At 47.7% G+C, this 13,542-nt stretch overlaps 1 protein-coding gene across 8 annotated transcripts in view; it reads left to right on the top strand.

The window, feature by feature from the left end:
* Positions 1-3,693: 3,693 nt before the first annotated feature.
* Positions 3,694-13,542, top strand: part of fance (FA complementation group E) — a 42,963-nt gene continuing 33,114 nt past the window's right edge. For 2 of the 8 annotated variants that reach the window (XM_078197845.1, XM_078197839.1), the window contains exon 1: positions 3,694-3,778. In XM_078197845.1, the coding sequence (XP_078053971.1) occupies positions 3,756-3,778 (23 nt within the window). In that variant the 5' untranslated portion in view covers positions 3,694-3,755. Of the gene's footprint in view, positions 3,779-6,508; positions 6,664-13,542 lie in introns of those variants that run through there. The other 6 variants (XM_078197847.1, XM_078197842.1, XM_078197840.1 and 3 more) reach the window with 5 other exon arrangements.

The raw sequence follows: 13,542 nt of genomic DNA, 5'->3' as shown, positions 1-13,542 counted from the left end.
GGACATGGGCATCAAAAGTAGGGGTGATGTGTTTGAGCAGAGGAATTATGCAAATTGAATTATTGAGTCAAGCCTTCTAATGTTGAAATTGCAGTTGCAAATGAATGGATTTTTCCCAATAGTTGACATGTGGGTGGAGAGCAGTGATCAGACTCGGATGTATCTGAAGATATCCTGTAATGAGGTAAGATTCTAACATGTCGGAGACCAATAAAGGCTGGATTGAAGAAACCCAGATCACTGGGGGAACGAACAGTTCATAACATCTGAGAACTTATGAATTTGTGAAACTTTAAGGGATATTATAGTCCAGGTTACCAGAAATTCACATCAATAAATTGGGAATAATGACGTTGAGCCAGGCAAGTATCGGTTTATTCTTGATTTTGGTTAATTGTCCAGCTGATGCATGAACAGGAATTCTCTAAATTGGGCTCACCACCTGAGTTAAGGAAGAGAACATTTGCATTTCAGGAGGACAATTTCATACATGCAGTGATATCAAGTGAGTAGAGAATTGGGCTTAGTGATTCCATCCATTTCCTCTTCAGCAAATAACTTGTTGAAATTCAAACTCTTGGTGCATGTTTGAACTGCTACATGGGTAACAGTGGGGAGCGTCAATCGAACTTTGGGCTGAATTTTAACTTGCCTGATCCACCAGGGGAGATTCCTTACACTCAACATGAGTCTAACATTACTGACTGCCAGGGATGACCCAGGCAGGCAAGCTGGGTCCAGCTGTTGAGTAACAAAGTGCTTGCTTCCTGGCTTTGGCAGTACTCACCTGTTGCGAGCATTGGGAATCCAGGCTGTCCATAACTCACAATGTTGACTAACAATGAAGCACTTGGCCTCATAATTAAAGTGCCAACCTATTTCCTTGGAGTTAGTTGCTTGCCCACCATAAACTGGCAATGGGAAGGTTTAAGAGCGATTTGACTTGGGGGTTTTAAGGTTTCAGGACTTTAATACTTGAACCGGTTACCTGACCTAAACCTCACTGGGTTTATTTTTAGGTTAAAATTCCACCCCCCCCACACACACCGATCTGATACCTTCAGGAGAGCAGAGACATAATTTGATTAAAAGCAAATTTGAAGCTATGTTGTGTATTTTGGACTGCAACTTCCTATTTTAGGAGAGGAGAGAGAAAAGTGATGTGGAAAAGTATTGGATTTGTTTTCAGAATTGTAAATGAGAGAGGTTGGCCCTGCATGTTGCTGGATGATCCTCCTTCATTTCCAACCCAGGGTTTTATTCCAAAACTGCTTAACCTTGATGTCACTTTGTGGATTTTAAAATGAACTTATCGGTGACCACATTTGGCATTGCCTTATTCTTACTACTGAGCCTTATTCTCTCTTTCGTTGCTGATATTACATCTGGATAAACTCTACGAATGTAGTAAACCTCTTGGGTGTATGTTTTATGACTGCTTTACAGTGGATCTCAACCAGCGATGAGACTTTTACCTGGAGTTTGTTTTTTTTTATGGTTATGCCTGATGTATTTTGCCCAGTCTGTGCTTTTTTTTGTTATATCCAATTCAATCCGATCAAAGTCTCACCCAATGAGACAGATCTAAGTTGACAAGATAGGCAAGCCTCTTCCTGTCTTGGGCTTGATCTTGCATGATCCAAACTGATAGGAGCAGACGTTGCACCCCCTTCAGTGCTTGGTCCCTTTTGCATCTTAGCCAGAAGGCCGAGATGCCGTTTTTAAAAATTGCATCAAATGAAGCCTCCGTGTAACCTCTGACTTCTATCAAGTGCAGGACAGCAAAACTGTACTTGATCTTAGCCAAAAGGTCAAGAAGTTTTTTTATTTCAAAAAGATACTTTATTCATAAAACATTACAGAAATGACATTTCCAATCATTACAAACAGTGCAAAAATTTTCATATTTACAATTTCCTTAACTTCAATATTTTACAGTGCTCAATTCTGAGACATTACATACATTACAGTTCAGTTCATCAAATTATATACATTCCTCACATTTCACTGTTATTTTTAGAGTTGCACACAGTTACTCAGTCCAAGGGTGTTTTTACAGTTACTGGCCCCTCAGTCTGCTTTGATTGAAAGGCTTTAAATGGTGGCCTTTCCCCATTGTGCCTTTGTGGCGGCTGCCCCAAGCTCGACAGCGTCCCTCAGCATGTAGTCCTGGACCTTGGAATGTGCCAGTTGCAACACTCGATCGAGGACAAATCTTTGCACTGGAAAGTCAGCAAGTTTCAGGCAGACCAAAGAGCGTCCTTCACCGAGTTGATGACCCTCCAGCAGCAGTTGGTATTTGTCTGTGTCCCCTTTTTTTAAGTGCAATTAAGATAACTGGAGTTTATTGGAAAATATTGTTTATCAATGAAAAACTAGGTAAGGTACAAGACATTAATTTCAATTTAGCATGCTATCTATGGTGGACAAATTTTGCTTTTAAACTGGGCCACTATATTTCAGAACATTGGAGCAATGCCACTCATTACTTCATTATCTACCTCAAATGCTGGCTGAAGGAAAATCCAGATACTGTTTTACCTCGTGCTGTTTGCAATGTATGTCCTAATCAAAAACAGCCTCAGTCAAAGGCAGCTAAATCCAGGCCAGCTGCACCATCCTATTAAAGAAAAGATGTACAGAGAGCGGGTCAGAAAATAAATAAATTAGGGAAAAACTTCTTTTTTTGTGCATCATTTCGCTGTTGTGGACTTCATACAACTAACCACAGGAGACCTAGGGACAGGTTGCAATAGTTTATTCATGATTCGAGCATGGAGGGAACTACCCCAGATAAACCTCTCCCCTGATACAGCTTGAAGTCCCCAATACAGACTGCACAGTTGTTCAGTACACAGAACGTTGTTTTAAAATTCCAATCTTTCTACATAGGTTTATTAAACTTTAACCCAAAAGCTTTTCTGTAATCATAGAAATCCTACAGCACAGAAAGACGCCATTTGGCCCATTGAGTCTGCACCGACCACAATCCCACCCAGGCCCTACACCTATATCCCTACATATTTACCCACTAATCCCTCTAACCTACGCATCTCAGGACACTAAGGGCAATTTTTAGCATAGCCAATCAACCTAACCCGCACATCTTTGGACTGTGGGAGGAAACCGGAGCGCCCGGAGGAAACCCACGCAGACACGAGGAGAATGTGCAAACTCCACACAGACAGTGACCCAAGCCGGGAATCGAACCCAGGTCCCTGGAGCTGTGAAGCAGCAATGCTAACCACTGTGCTACCGTGCCACCCGTAATGTAGTTCGGAAACAATCAGTTCTTCAAACAAATAAATAGCCTTGCTGGCAAGTTATGCTGATGTTAGGATCTTTAGTATAGCATCTGACTACATGTGATTTTCCTCTAATGCAAGGGTGTTAGATCTGCCTGCTTTACTAAATATGTTAATTCACTCTTACATCACCTTTAGTCACGGACAGTGACGTACCAAAGTCACTTCATCTTGGCAGCACAACTTCTCAGGTTTACAAACTCTTTAATTTGCCATTGCATAAATGTCACATGCTATCACTCTGCAGACCTTTAAAAATGGCTGGTGGAACTCCGATGTAGGAATCATAAGCATATGACTGAGGAGTAGTATTTGGCTTCACAGGCCTGCTCTGCCATTTGATGAGATCATTGCTGATCTGATTGTGCCCTCTACGTTCTTGTCTATCTCCTGTATCCTTTATTTCCTGCCCCCAATTCCAACAGATCCATTTTTTTCAGCAGCAGTTAGATGACCAGGTGTGATTCACACAGGTAGGAAACTCAAACTCAGTAGCGCCATTTGAACTGGGTGAGTAGAAATAGACCCCATTTTGGCTGCTGCTCGGGCCTTTAACAGCAGTGTGGGTGTCATAACTTTTTGAGCAGATGTAAATACTTTTGTAGGGCAAATGTAGTCCGTTTTAATGTCAGAGGTTTTTAAATCCCCCACTCGCCTTCCTTGGTACGGCAAATCCAGCCCTACATTGTATTGATATTTTACCGCTCTTTTTGGGGTGAAATGTAACAGCATGATAGGTGAAAATTTTCAGTAGGGGTGGCACAGTGGTTAGCACCGCTGCCTCACAGTGCCAGGGACCCGGGTTCGATTCCCAGCTTGGGTCACTGCCCATGTGGAGTTTGTATGTTCTCCCCATGTCTGCATGGGTTTCCTCCAGGTGCTCCGGATTCCTCCTACAGTCTGAAAGATGTGCTGGTTAGGTGCACTGACCCGAACAGGTGCCGGAGTGTGGCGACTAGGGGAGTTTCACAGTAACTTCATTGCAGTGTTAATGTAAGCCTTGCTTGTGACACTAATAAATAAACTTTAAATCTGTTCGATTTTATTAACATACCAGAAATCTAAATGATTTAAAACAAATAAAAATTTGCAAATGAGGAAAAATGATCAAACCTTAATTTAGAGAAAAGTGCGGTAGATATCAAATAGGTTATGAATGTAACTTTGATCATTTCCTTTCCCCTTTTGGTCACATTTTACCTAAATTTTTGTTCAATTTTTAAAACTTTTTCACAGCTTCTCCCTCTCCATTTGCCATAATTGTTGGAAATATTGTTTGCCATATTGTTGGAAACACTTTCTTTAAATAAATGATGGTATAGTAGAAAGGAAATTCTTAAAGCTGCTCTTCATTTCTTCTGGTTAGGTTTACTCACAAATGCTACATTCCTAGTACAATTTGTTATTTAACACCTCCTGCCAAGCTTCCAGTAACTCATTTCGTAAATCTGACCTTTGGTAGTGTTCAAGATTGAGCTAACATGAATTATTTTGCTGATCCTCCTTCACAGTTAGAAATGAGAAAAGGGGTACATCATTCAATTTCTTGTCTAGGTCATGAACAGTCCTTATCTTTATCAAACAGATGGAAGCCTTTGAGCTTCTTGCATCTTTCCCCTTCTAAACTAGTGAATGGAGAAAAATTTCCAACATACTGACCTAAACTGACTGCACGTGGCAACTGGAAAACTACTAAAAGCTGAAGAAGAGTTTTAGAATGCTGCCTCCCACGTCCAAAAGACGTGCTGGTTAGGGTGCATTGGCCGTGCTAAGTTCTCCCTCAGTGTATCCGAACAGGTGCCAGAGTGCAGCTACTAGGGGATTTTCACAGTAACTTCATTGCAGTGTTAATGTAAGCCTACTTGTGACTGATAAACTTAGAAACTTAAAATTATGATAACACAACACTGATCAGATGAACATAAGTATTAATTAAAGCAATCGTTATGCAAAATATCCCTGTTTTGTATGAAACTCTAAAAATCACGTGACAGCTCCCGCCCTCTGCCTTCAGTTTTTCCTGTAGGTGGAGGCAGTTTCCTAAAGAAAGTTAATTTTTAACTTAATCATCTGCGAAGCATTAACACCATTGAGTCATTAGGGCCGGATGGCCTGTTTTTGTGCTTTAAACATTTAAATTAAACATTTTTGGTTTGACAGGCTGATTACTGCATCGCCATTATGTGATGCCAACAATGAATGAAGGCCAGAAACATAAAAGGAAAATTCTGGAAATCATGGCAGGTTTTACAACGTGCGGAGAGAGAACACAGCTAATGTTTCAAGTCTGAATGACTTAAATGTTTCAAATCCTCTGGACTCCAAATGTTGGCTCTATTCTTCCTCCACAGATGCTGTCAGACCTGCTGAGATCTTCCAGCACTTTCTGTTTTTTGTTTCAGATTCCTGCATCTGCAGAAATTTGCTTTTGATGAGGCCAAACATCATTGCAGACCTTTTTGTTATGAAGAAGTAATGGTCTGATTGCTAAGTCAACTTCACCGGCTATGTGTGTGCAATGTCCGTACATTCAATCACATTCTATAGCTTTATTGGGTTAGTTGACCCCAGCTAAAGGTTTTGGGCACAGCAACAGGGGTCCAGCTGTTGAAAGGAGAGAAAAAAGGAAATATCAGGTCGAATTTCCACTCATGATCACCTGCCCAGCAATCCCTGCCAAAACTTAACACTGCTGTGATGGTTACTGTAGTGGAATAGGCTGCTAATTCTCAAATTTTGTCACTACCCACTTGGGAGAAATGTCAGGGGATCTGTAATTGTAACCCAAGGAAGTTCACACAGAGGAGAGGGGGGAAGATAAAAATATCAAGTGGGAAATTCGTGTATCTTCCAGATTTGTTTCATTCAGAAGTTTAGGACTGACTCGATTTTAAGAGGCGGGGCAGGGGAAGGATTTAGACCCAATTGGCAGATGTATGATTTTTACTGGGATCAGTGTTGAGTTCAGCACTGGATCCAGCGCAAACCCTGGAGCTGGTCTCCAGGGACAGGCAGGTTGAGACTATCAGTGTGTGTTTACAGTGCGGCCACTCTGCCCATCTCTCTGTGCTTTCCGCACCATTCCCAACAACCAGGCAGCGTCGGCGGGGTCCACGCCACACACACAGAATGAGCGGGTTTCCCGCCACCCGGGCTGGAGTGGGTGCGGGTTCCCGCCAAAGGCACCGGAAGCTGCGCGCGGAGCCCGCGAAAACTGAACGGAAATGACGGAGAACAACGTCCAACCGGCGTCAAAAACAACCGGTAAAAATTAAAATACCGGAGAGAGAGAGAGAGAGAGAGCGGGTAAATACCGGAGAGAGAGAGCGGGTAAATACCGGAGAGAGAGAGAGAGCGGGTAAATACCGGAGAGAGAGAGAGCGGGTAAATACCGGAGAAAGAGAGAGAGCGGGTAAATACCGGAGAGAGAGAGAGCGGGTAAATGCCGGAGAGAGAGAGAGAGCGGGTAAATACCGGAGAGAGAGAGAGAGAGTGGGTAAATACCGGAGAGAGAGAGAGCGGGTAAATGCCGGAGAGAGAGAGAGAGCGGGTAAATACCGGAGAGAGAGAGAGAGAGCGGGTAAATACCGGAGAGAGAGAGAGAGAGAGAGCGGGTAAATACCGGAGAGAGTGAGAGCGGGTAAATACCGGAGAGAGAGAGAGAGAGCGGGTAAATACCGGAGAGATAGAGAGAGCGGGTAAATACCGGAGAGAGAGAGAGCGGGTAAATACCGGAGAGAGAGAGAGAGAGCGGGTAAATACCGGAGAGAGAGAGCGGGTAAATACCGGAGAGAGCGAGCGGGTAAATACCGGAGAGAGAGAGAGAGAGCGGGTAAATACCGGAGAGAGAGAGCGGGGAAATACCGGAGAGAGAGAGAGAGAGCGGGTAAATACCGGAGAGAGAGAGAGCGGGTAAATACCGGAGAGAGAGAGCGGGTAAATACCGGAGTGAGAGAGAGAGAGAGAGCGGGTAAATACCGGAGAGAGAGAGAGAGCGGGTAAATACCGGAGAGAGAGAGAGAGCGGGTAAATACCGGAGAGAGAGAGAGAGCGGGTAAATACCGGAGAGAGAGAGAGCGGGTAAATACCGGAGAGAGAGAGAGCGGGTAAATACCGGAGAGAGAGAGAGCGGGTAAATACCGGAGAGAGAGAGAGAGCGGGTAAATACCGGAGAGAGGGAGAGCGGGTAAATACCGGAGAGAGAGAGAGAGAGAGAGCGGGTAAATACCGGAGAGAGAGAGAGAGCGGGTAAATACCGGAGAGAGAGAGAGAGCGGGTAAATACCGGAGAGAGAGAGAGAGCGGGTAAATACCGGAGAGAGAGAGAGCGGGTAAATACCGGAGAGAGAGAGTGAGAGCGGGTAAATACCGGAGAGAGAGCGGGTAAATACCGGTGAGAGAGAGAGCGGGTAAATACCGGAGAGAGAGCGGGTAAATACCGGAGAGAGAGAGAGAGAGCGGGTAAATACCGGGGAGAGAGAGAGAGAGCGGGTAAATACCGGAGAGAGAGAGCGGGTAAATACCGGAGAGAGAGAGAGAGCGGGTAAATACCGGAGAGAGAGCGGGTAAATACCAGAGAGAGAGAGAGAGAGCGGGTAAATACCAGAGAGAGAGAGAGAGAGCGGGTAAATACCGGAGAGAGAGAGCGGGTAAATACCGGAGAGAGAGAGAGAGAGAGCGGGTAAATACCGGAGAGAGAGAGAGAGAGAGAGAGCGGGTAAATACCAGAGAGAGAGAGCGGGTAAATACCAGAGAGAGAGAGCGGGTAAATACCGGAGAGAGAGAGAGGGAGCGGGTAAATACCGGAGAGAGAGAGAGAGAGCGGGTAAATACCAGAGAGAGAGAGAGAGAGAGCAGGTAAATACCAGAGAGAGAGAGAGCGGGTAAATACTGGAGAGAGAGAGCGGGTAAATACCGGAGAGAGAGAGAGAGAGAGCGGGTAAATACCGGAGAGAGAGAGAGAGAGTGGGTAAATACCGGAGAGAGAGAGAGAGAGCGGGTAAATACCGGAGAGAGAGAGAGCGGGTAAATACCGGAGAGAGAGAGAGCGGGTAAATACCGGAGAGAGAGAGAGCGGGTAAATACCGGAGAGAGAGAGAGAGCGGGTAAATACCGGAGAGAGAGAGAGCGGGTAAATACCGGAGAGAGAGAGAGAGAGAGCGGGTAAATACCGGAGAGAGAGAGAGCGGGTAAATACCGGAGAGAGAGAGAGGGAGAGCGGGTAAATACCGGAGAGAGAGAGCGGGTAAATACCAGAGAGAGAGAGAGAGAGCGGGTAAATACCGGAGAGAGAGAGAGAGTGCGGGTAAATACCGGAGAGAGAGAGTGGGTAAATACCGGAGAGAGAGAGAGAGAGCGGGTAAATACCGGAGAGAGAGAGAGCGGGTAAATACCGGAGAGAGAGAGAGCGGGTAAATACCGGAGAGAGAGAGAGAGCGGGTAAATACCGGAGAGAGAGAGAGCGGGTAAATACCGGAGAGAGAGAGAGAGAGAGCGGGTAAATACCGGAGAGAGAGAGAGCGGGTAAATACCGGAGAGAGAGAGAGCGGGTAAATACCGGAGAGAGAGAGAGGGAGAGCGGGTAAATACCGGAGAGAGAGAGCGGGTAAATACCGGAGTGAGAGAGCGGGTAAATACCGGAGAGAGAGAGAGCGGGTAAATACCGGAGAGAGAGAGAGAGAGAGCGGGTAAATACCGGAGAGAGAGCGGGTAAATACCGGAGAGAGAGAGAGCGGGTAAATACCGGAGAGAGAGAGAGCGGGGAAATACCGGAGAGAGAGAGAGAGCGGGTAAATACCGGAGAGAGAGAGAGCGGGTAAATACCGGAGAGAGAGAGAGAGAGAGTGGGTAAATACCGGAGAGAGAGAGAGAGAGTGGGTAAATACCGGAGAGAGAGAGCGGGTAAATACCGGAGAGAGAGAGAGAGAGTGGGTAAATACCGGAGAGAGAGAGAGCGGGTAAATACCGGAGAGAGAGAGAGAGAGAGCGGGTAAATACCGGAGAGAGAGAGAGAGAGAGCGGGTAAATACCGGAGAAAGAGAGAGAGCGGGTAAATGCCGGAGAGAGAGAGAGCGGGTAAATACCAGAGAGAGAGAGAGAGTGGGTAAATACCGGAGAGAGAGAGAGAGTGGGTAAATACCGGAGAGAGAGAGAGCGGGTAAATGCCGGAGAGAGAGAGAGCGGGTAAATACCGGAGAGAGAGAGAGAGAGCGGGTAAATACCGGAGAGAGAGAGAGAGCGGGTAAATACCGGAGAGAGAGAGAGAGAGTGAGAGCGGGTAAATACCGGAGAGAGAGAGAGAGAGCGGGTAAATACCGGAGAGATAGAGAGAGCGGGTAAATACCGGAGAGAGAGAGAGCGGTTAAATACCGGAGAGAGAGAGAGAGAGCGGGTAAATACCGGAGAGAGAGAGCGGGTAAATACCGGAGAGAGCGAGCGGGTAAATACCGGAGAGAGAGAGAGCGGGTAAATACCGGAGAGGGAGAGAGAGAGCGGGTAAATACCGGAGAGAGAGAGCGGGTAAATACCGGAGAGAGAGAGAGCGGGTAAATACCGGAGAGAGAGAGCGGGTAAATACCGGAGAGAGAGAGAGAGCGGGTAAATACCGGAGAGAGAGAGAGCGGGTAAATACCGGAGTGAGAGAGAGAGAGAGAGCGGGTAAATACCGGAGAGAGAGAGAGAGCGGGTAAATACCGGAGAGAGAGAGAGAGCGGGTAAATACCGGAGAGAGAGAGAGAGCGGGTAAATACCGGAGAGAGAGAGAGAGCGGGTAAATACCGGAGAGAGACAGAGAGAGCGGGTAAATACCGGAGAGAGACAGAGAGAGCGGGTAAATACCGGAGAGAGAGCGGGTAAATACCGGAGAGAGAGAGAGCGGGTAAATACCGGAGAGAGAGAGAGCGGGTAAATACCGGAGAGAGAGAGAGCGGGTAAATACCGGAGAGAGAGAGAGAGCGGGTTAATACCGGAGAGAGAGAGAGCGGGTAAATACCGGAGAGAGAGAGAGAGAGAGAGCGGGTAAATACCGGAGAGAGAGAGAGAGCGGGTAAATACCGGAGAGAGAGAGAGAGCGGGTAAATACCGGAGAGAGAGAGCGGGTAAATACCGGAGAGAGTGAGAGCGGGTAAATACCGGAGAGAGAGAGCGGGTAAATACCGGTGAGAGAGAGAGCGGGTAAATACCGGAGAGAGAGCGGGTAAATACCGGAGAGAGAGAGAGAGAGCGGGTAAATACCGGGGAGAGAGAGAGAGAGCGGGTAAATACCGGAGAGAGAGAGCGGGTAAATACCAGAGAGAGAGAGAGAGAGCGGGTAAATACCGGGGAGAGAGAGAGAGAGCGGGTAAATACCGGAGAGAGAGCGGGTAAATACCAGAGAGAGAGAGAGAGAGCGGGTAAATACCAGAGAGAGAGAGAGCGGGTAAATACCGGAGAGAGAGAGCGGGTAAATACCGGAGAGAGAGAGAGAGAGAGCGGGTAAATACCGGAGAGAGAGAGAGAGCGGGTAAATACCAGAGGGAGAGAGCGGGTAAATACCAGAGAGAGAGAGCGGGTAAATACCGGAGAGAGAGGGAGCGGGTAAATACCGGAGAGAGAGAGAGAGCGGGTAAATACCAGAGAGAGAGAGAGCAGGTAAATACCAGAGAGAGAGAGAGAGCGGGTAAATACCGGAGAGAGAGAGAGAGAGCGGGTAAATACCGGAGAGAGAGAGAGAGAGCGGGTAAATACCGGAGAGAGAGAGTGGGTAAATACCGGAGAGAGAGAGAGAGTGGGTAAATACCGGAGAGAGAGAGAGCGGGTAAATACCGGAGAGAGAGAGAGAGCGGGTAAATACCGGAGAGAGAGAGAGAGCGGGTAAATACCGGAGAGAGAGAGAGAGCAGGTAAATACCGGAGAGAGAGAGAGCGGGTAAATACCGGAGAGAGAGAGAGAGCGGGTAAATACCGGAGAGAGAGAGAGCGGGTAAATACCGGAGAGAGAGAGAGCGGGTAAATACCGGAGAGAGAGAGAGAGAGCGGGTAAATACCGGAGAGAGAGAGAGAGCGGGTAAATACCGGAGAGAGAGAGAGCGGGTAAATACCGGAGAGAGAGAGAGCGGGTAAATACCGGAGAGAGAGAGAGCGGGTAAATACCGGAGAGAGAGAGAGAGCGGGTAAATACCGGAGAGAGAGAGAGAGCGGGTAAATACCAGAGAGAGAGAGCGGGTAAATACCGGAGAGAGAGAGAGAGCGGGTAAATACCGGAGAGAGAGAGAGAGCGGGTAAATACCGGAGAGAGAGAGAGAGCGGGTAAATACTGGAGAGAGAGAGAGAGCGGGTAAATACCGGAGAGAGAGAGAGCGGGTAAATACCGGAGAGAGAGAGAGAGAGCGGGTAAATACCGGAGAGAGAGAGCGGGTAAATACCGGAGAGAGAGAGAGAGAGCGGGTAAATTCCGGAGAGATAGAGAGAGCGGGTAAATACCGGAGAGAGAGAGAGAGCGGGTAAATACCGGAGAGAGAGAGAGCGGGTAAATACCGGAGAGAGAGAGAGAGCGGGTAAATACCGGAGAGAGAGAGAGAGCGGGTAAATACCGGAGAGAGAGAGAGAGCGGGTAAATACCGGAGAGAGAGAGAGCGGGTAAATACCGGAGAGAGAGAGCGGGTAAATACCGGAGAGAGAGAGCGGGTAAATACCGGTGAGAGAGAGAGCGGGTAAATACCGGAGAGAGAGCGGGTAAATACCGGAGAGAGAGAGAGAGAGCGGGTAAATACCGGGGAGAGAGAGAGAGAGCGGGTAAATACCGGAGAGAGAGAGCGGGTAAATACCGGAGAGAGAGAGAGAGCGGGTAAATACCGGAGAGAGAGCGGGTAAATACCAGAGAGAGAGAGAGAGAGCGGGTAAATACCAGAGAGAGAGAGAGCGGGTAAATACCGGAGAGAGAGAGCGGGTAAATACCAGAGAGAGAGAGAGCGGGTAAATACCGGAGAGAGAGAGAGAGAGAGAGCGGGTAAATACCAGAGAGAGAGAGCGGGTAAATACCAGAGAGAGAGAGAGCGGGTAAATACCGGAGAGAGGGAGCGGGTAAATACCGGAGAGAGAGAGAGAGCGGGTAAATACCAGAGAGAGAGAGAGAGAGCAGGTAAATACTGGAGAGAGAGAGCGGGTAAATACCGGAGAGAGAGAGAGAGAGCGGGTTAATACCGGAGAGAGAGAGAGAGTGGGTAAATACCGGAGAGAGAGAGAGAGAGTGGGTAAATACCGGAGAGAGAGAGAGCGGGTAAATACCGGAGAGAGAGAGAGAGCGGGTAAATACCGGAGAGAGAGAGAGAGCGGGTAAATACCGGAGAGAGAGAGAGAGCAGGTAAATACCGGAGAGAGAGAGAGCGGGTAAATACCGGAGAGAGAGAGTGAGAGCGGGTAAATACCGGAGAGAGAGAGCGGGTAAATACCAGAGAGAGAGAGAGCGGGTACATACCGGAGAGAGAGAGAGAGCGGGTAAATACCGGAGAGAGAGAGAGAGCGGGTAAATACCGGAGAGAGAGAGAGAGCGGGTAAATACCGGAGAGAGAGAGCGGGTAAATACCGGAGAGAGAGAGAGAGCGGGTAAATACCGGAGAGAGCGCGGGTAAATACCAGAGAGAGAGAGAGAGCGGGTAAATACCAGAGAGAGAGAGAGAGCGGGTAAATACCAGAGAGAGAGAGAGAGCGGGTAAATACCGGAGAGAGAGAGCGGGTAAATACCGGAGAGAGAGAGCGGGTAAATACCGGAGAGAGAGAGAGCGGGTAAATACCGGAGAGAGAGGGAGAGCGGGTAAATACCAGAGAGAGAGAGCGGGTAAATACCAGAGAGAGAGAGCGGGTAAATACCAGAGAGAGAGCGAGCGGGTAAATACCGGAGAGAGAGAGAGAGAGCGGGTAAATACCGGAGAGAGAGAGAGAGTGGGTAAATACCGGAGAGAGAGAGAGAGTGGGTAAATACCGGAGAGAGAGAGAGAGTGGGTAAATACCAGAGAGAGAGAGAGCGGGTAAATACCGGAGAGAGAGCGGGTAAATACCGGAGAGAGAGAGAGAGAGCGGGTAAATACCGGAGAGAGAGAGAGAGAGCGGGTAAATACCGGAGAGAGAGAGAGAGCGGGTAAATACCGGAGAGAGAGAGAGCGGGTAAATACCGGAGAGAGAGAGAGAGAGAGCAGGTAAACACCGGAGAGAGAGAGAGAGAGCGGGTAAATACTGGAGAGAGAGAGAGAGTGGGTAAATACC

The sequence above is a fragment of the Mustelus asterias genome, chromosome 25 (assembly GCF_964213995.1).
Source record: "Mustelus asterias chromosome 25, sMusAst1.hap1.1, whole genome shotgun sequence".
Lineage (NCBI taxonomy): Eukaryota > Metazoa > Chordata > Chondrichthyes > Carcharhiniformes > Triakidae > Mustelus > Mustelus asterias.
The sequence above is the reverse complement of the archived record's forward strand: the minus strand, read 5'-3'. Positions and strand labels throughout refer to the sequence as shown.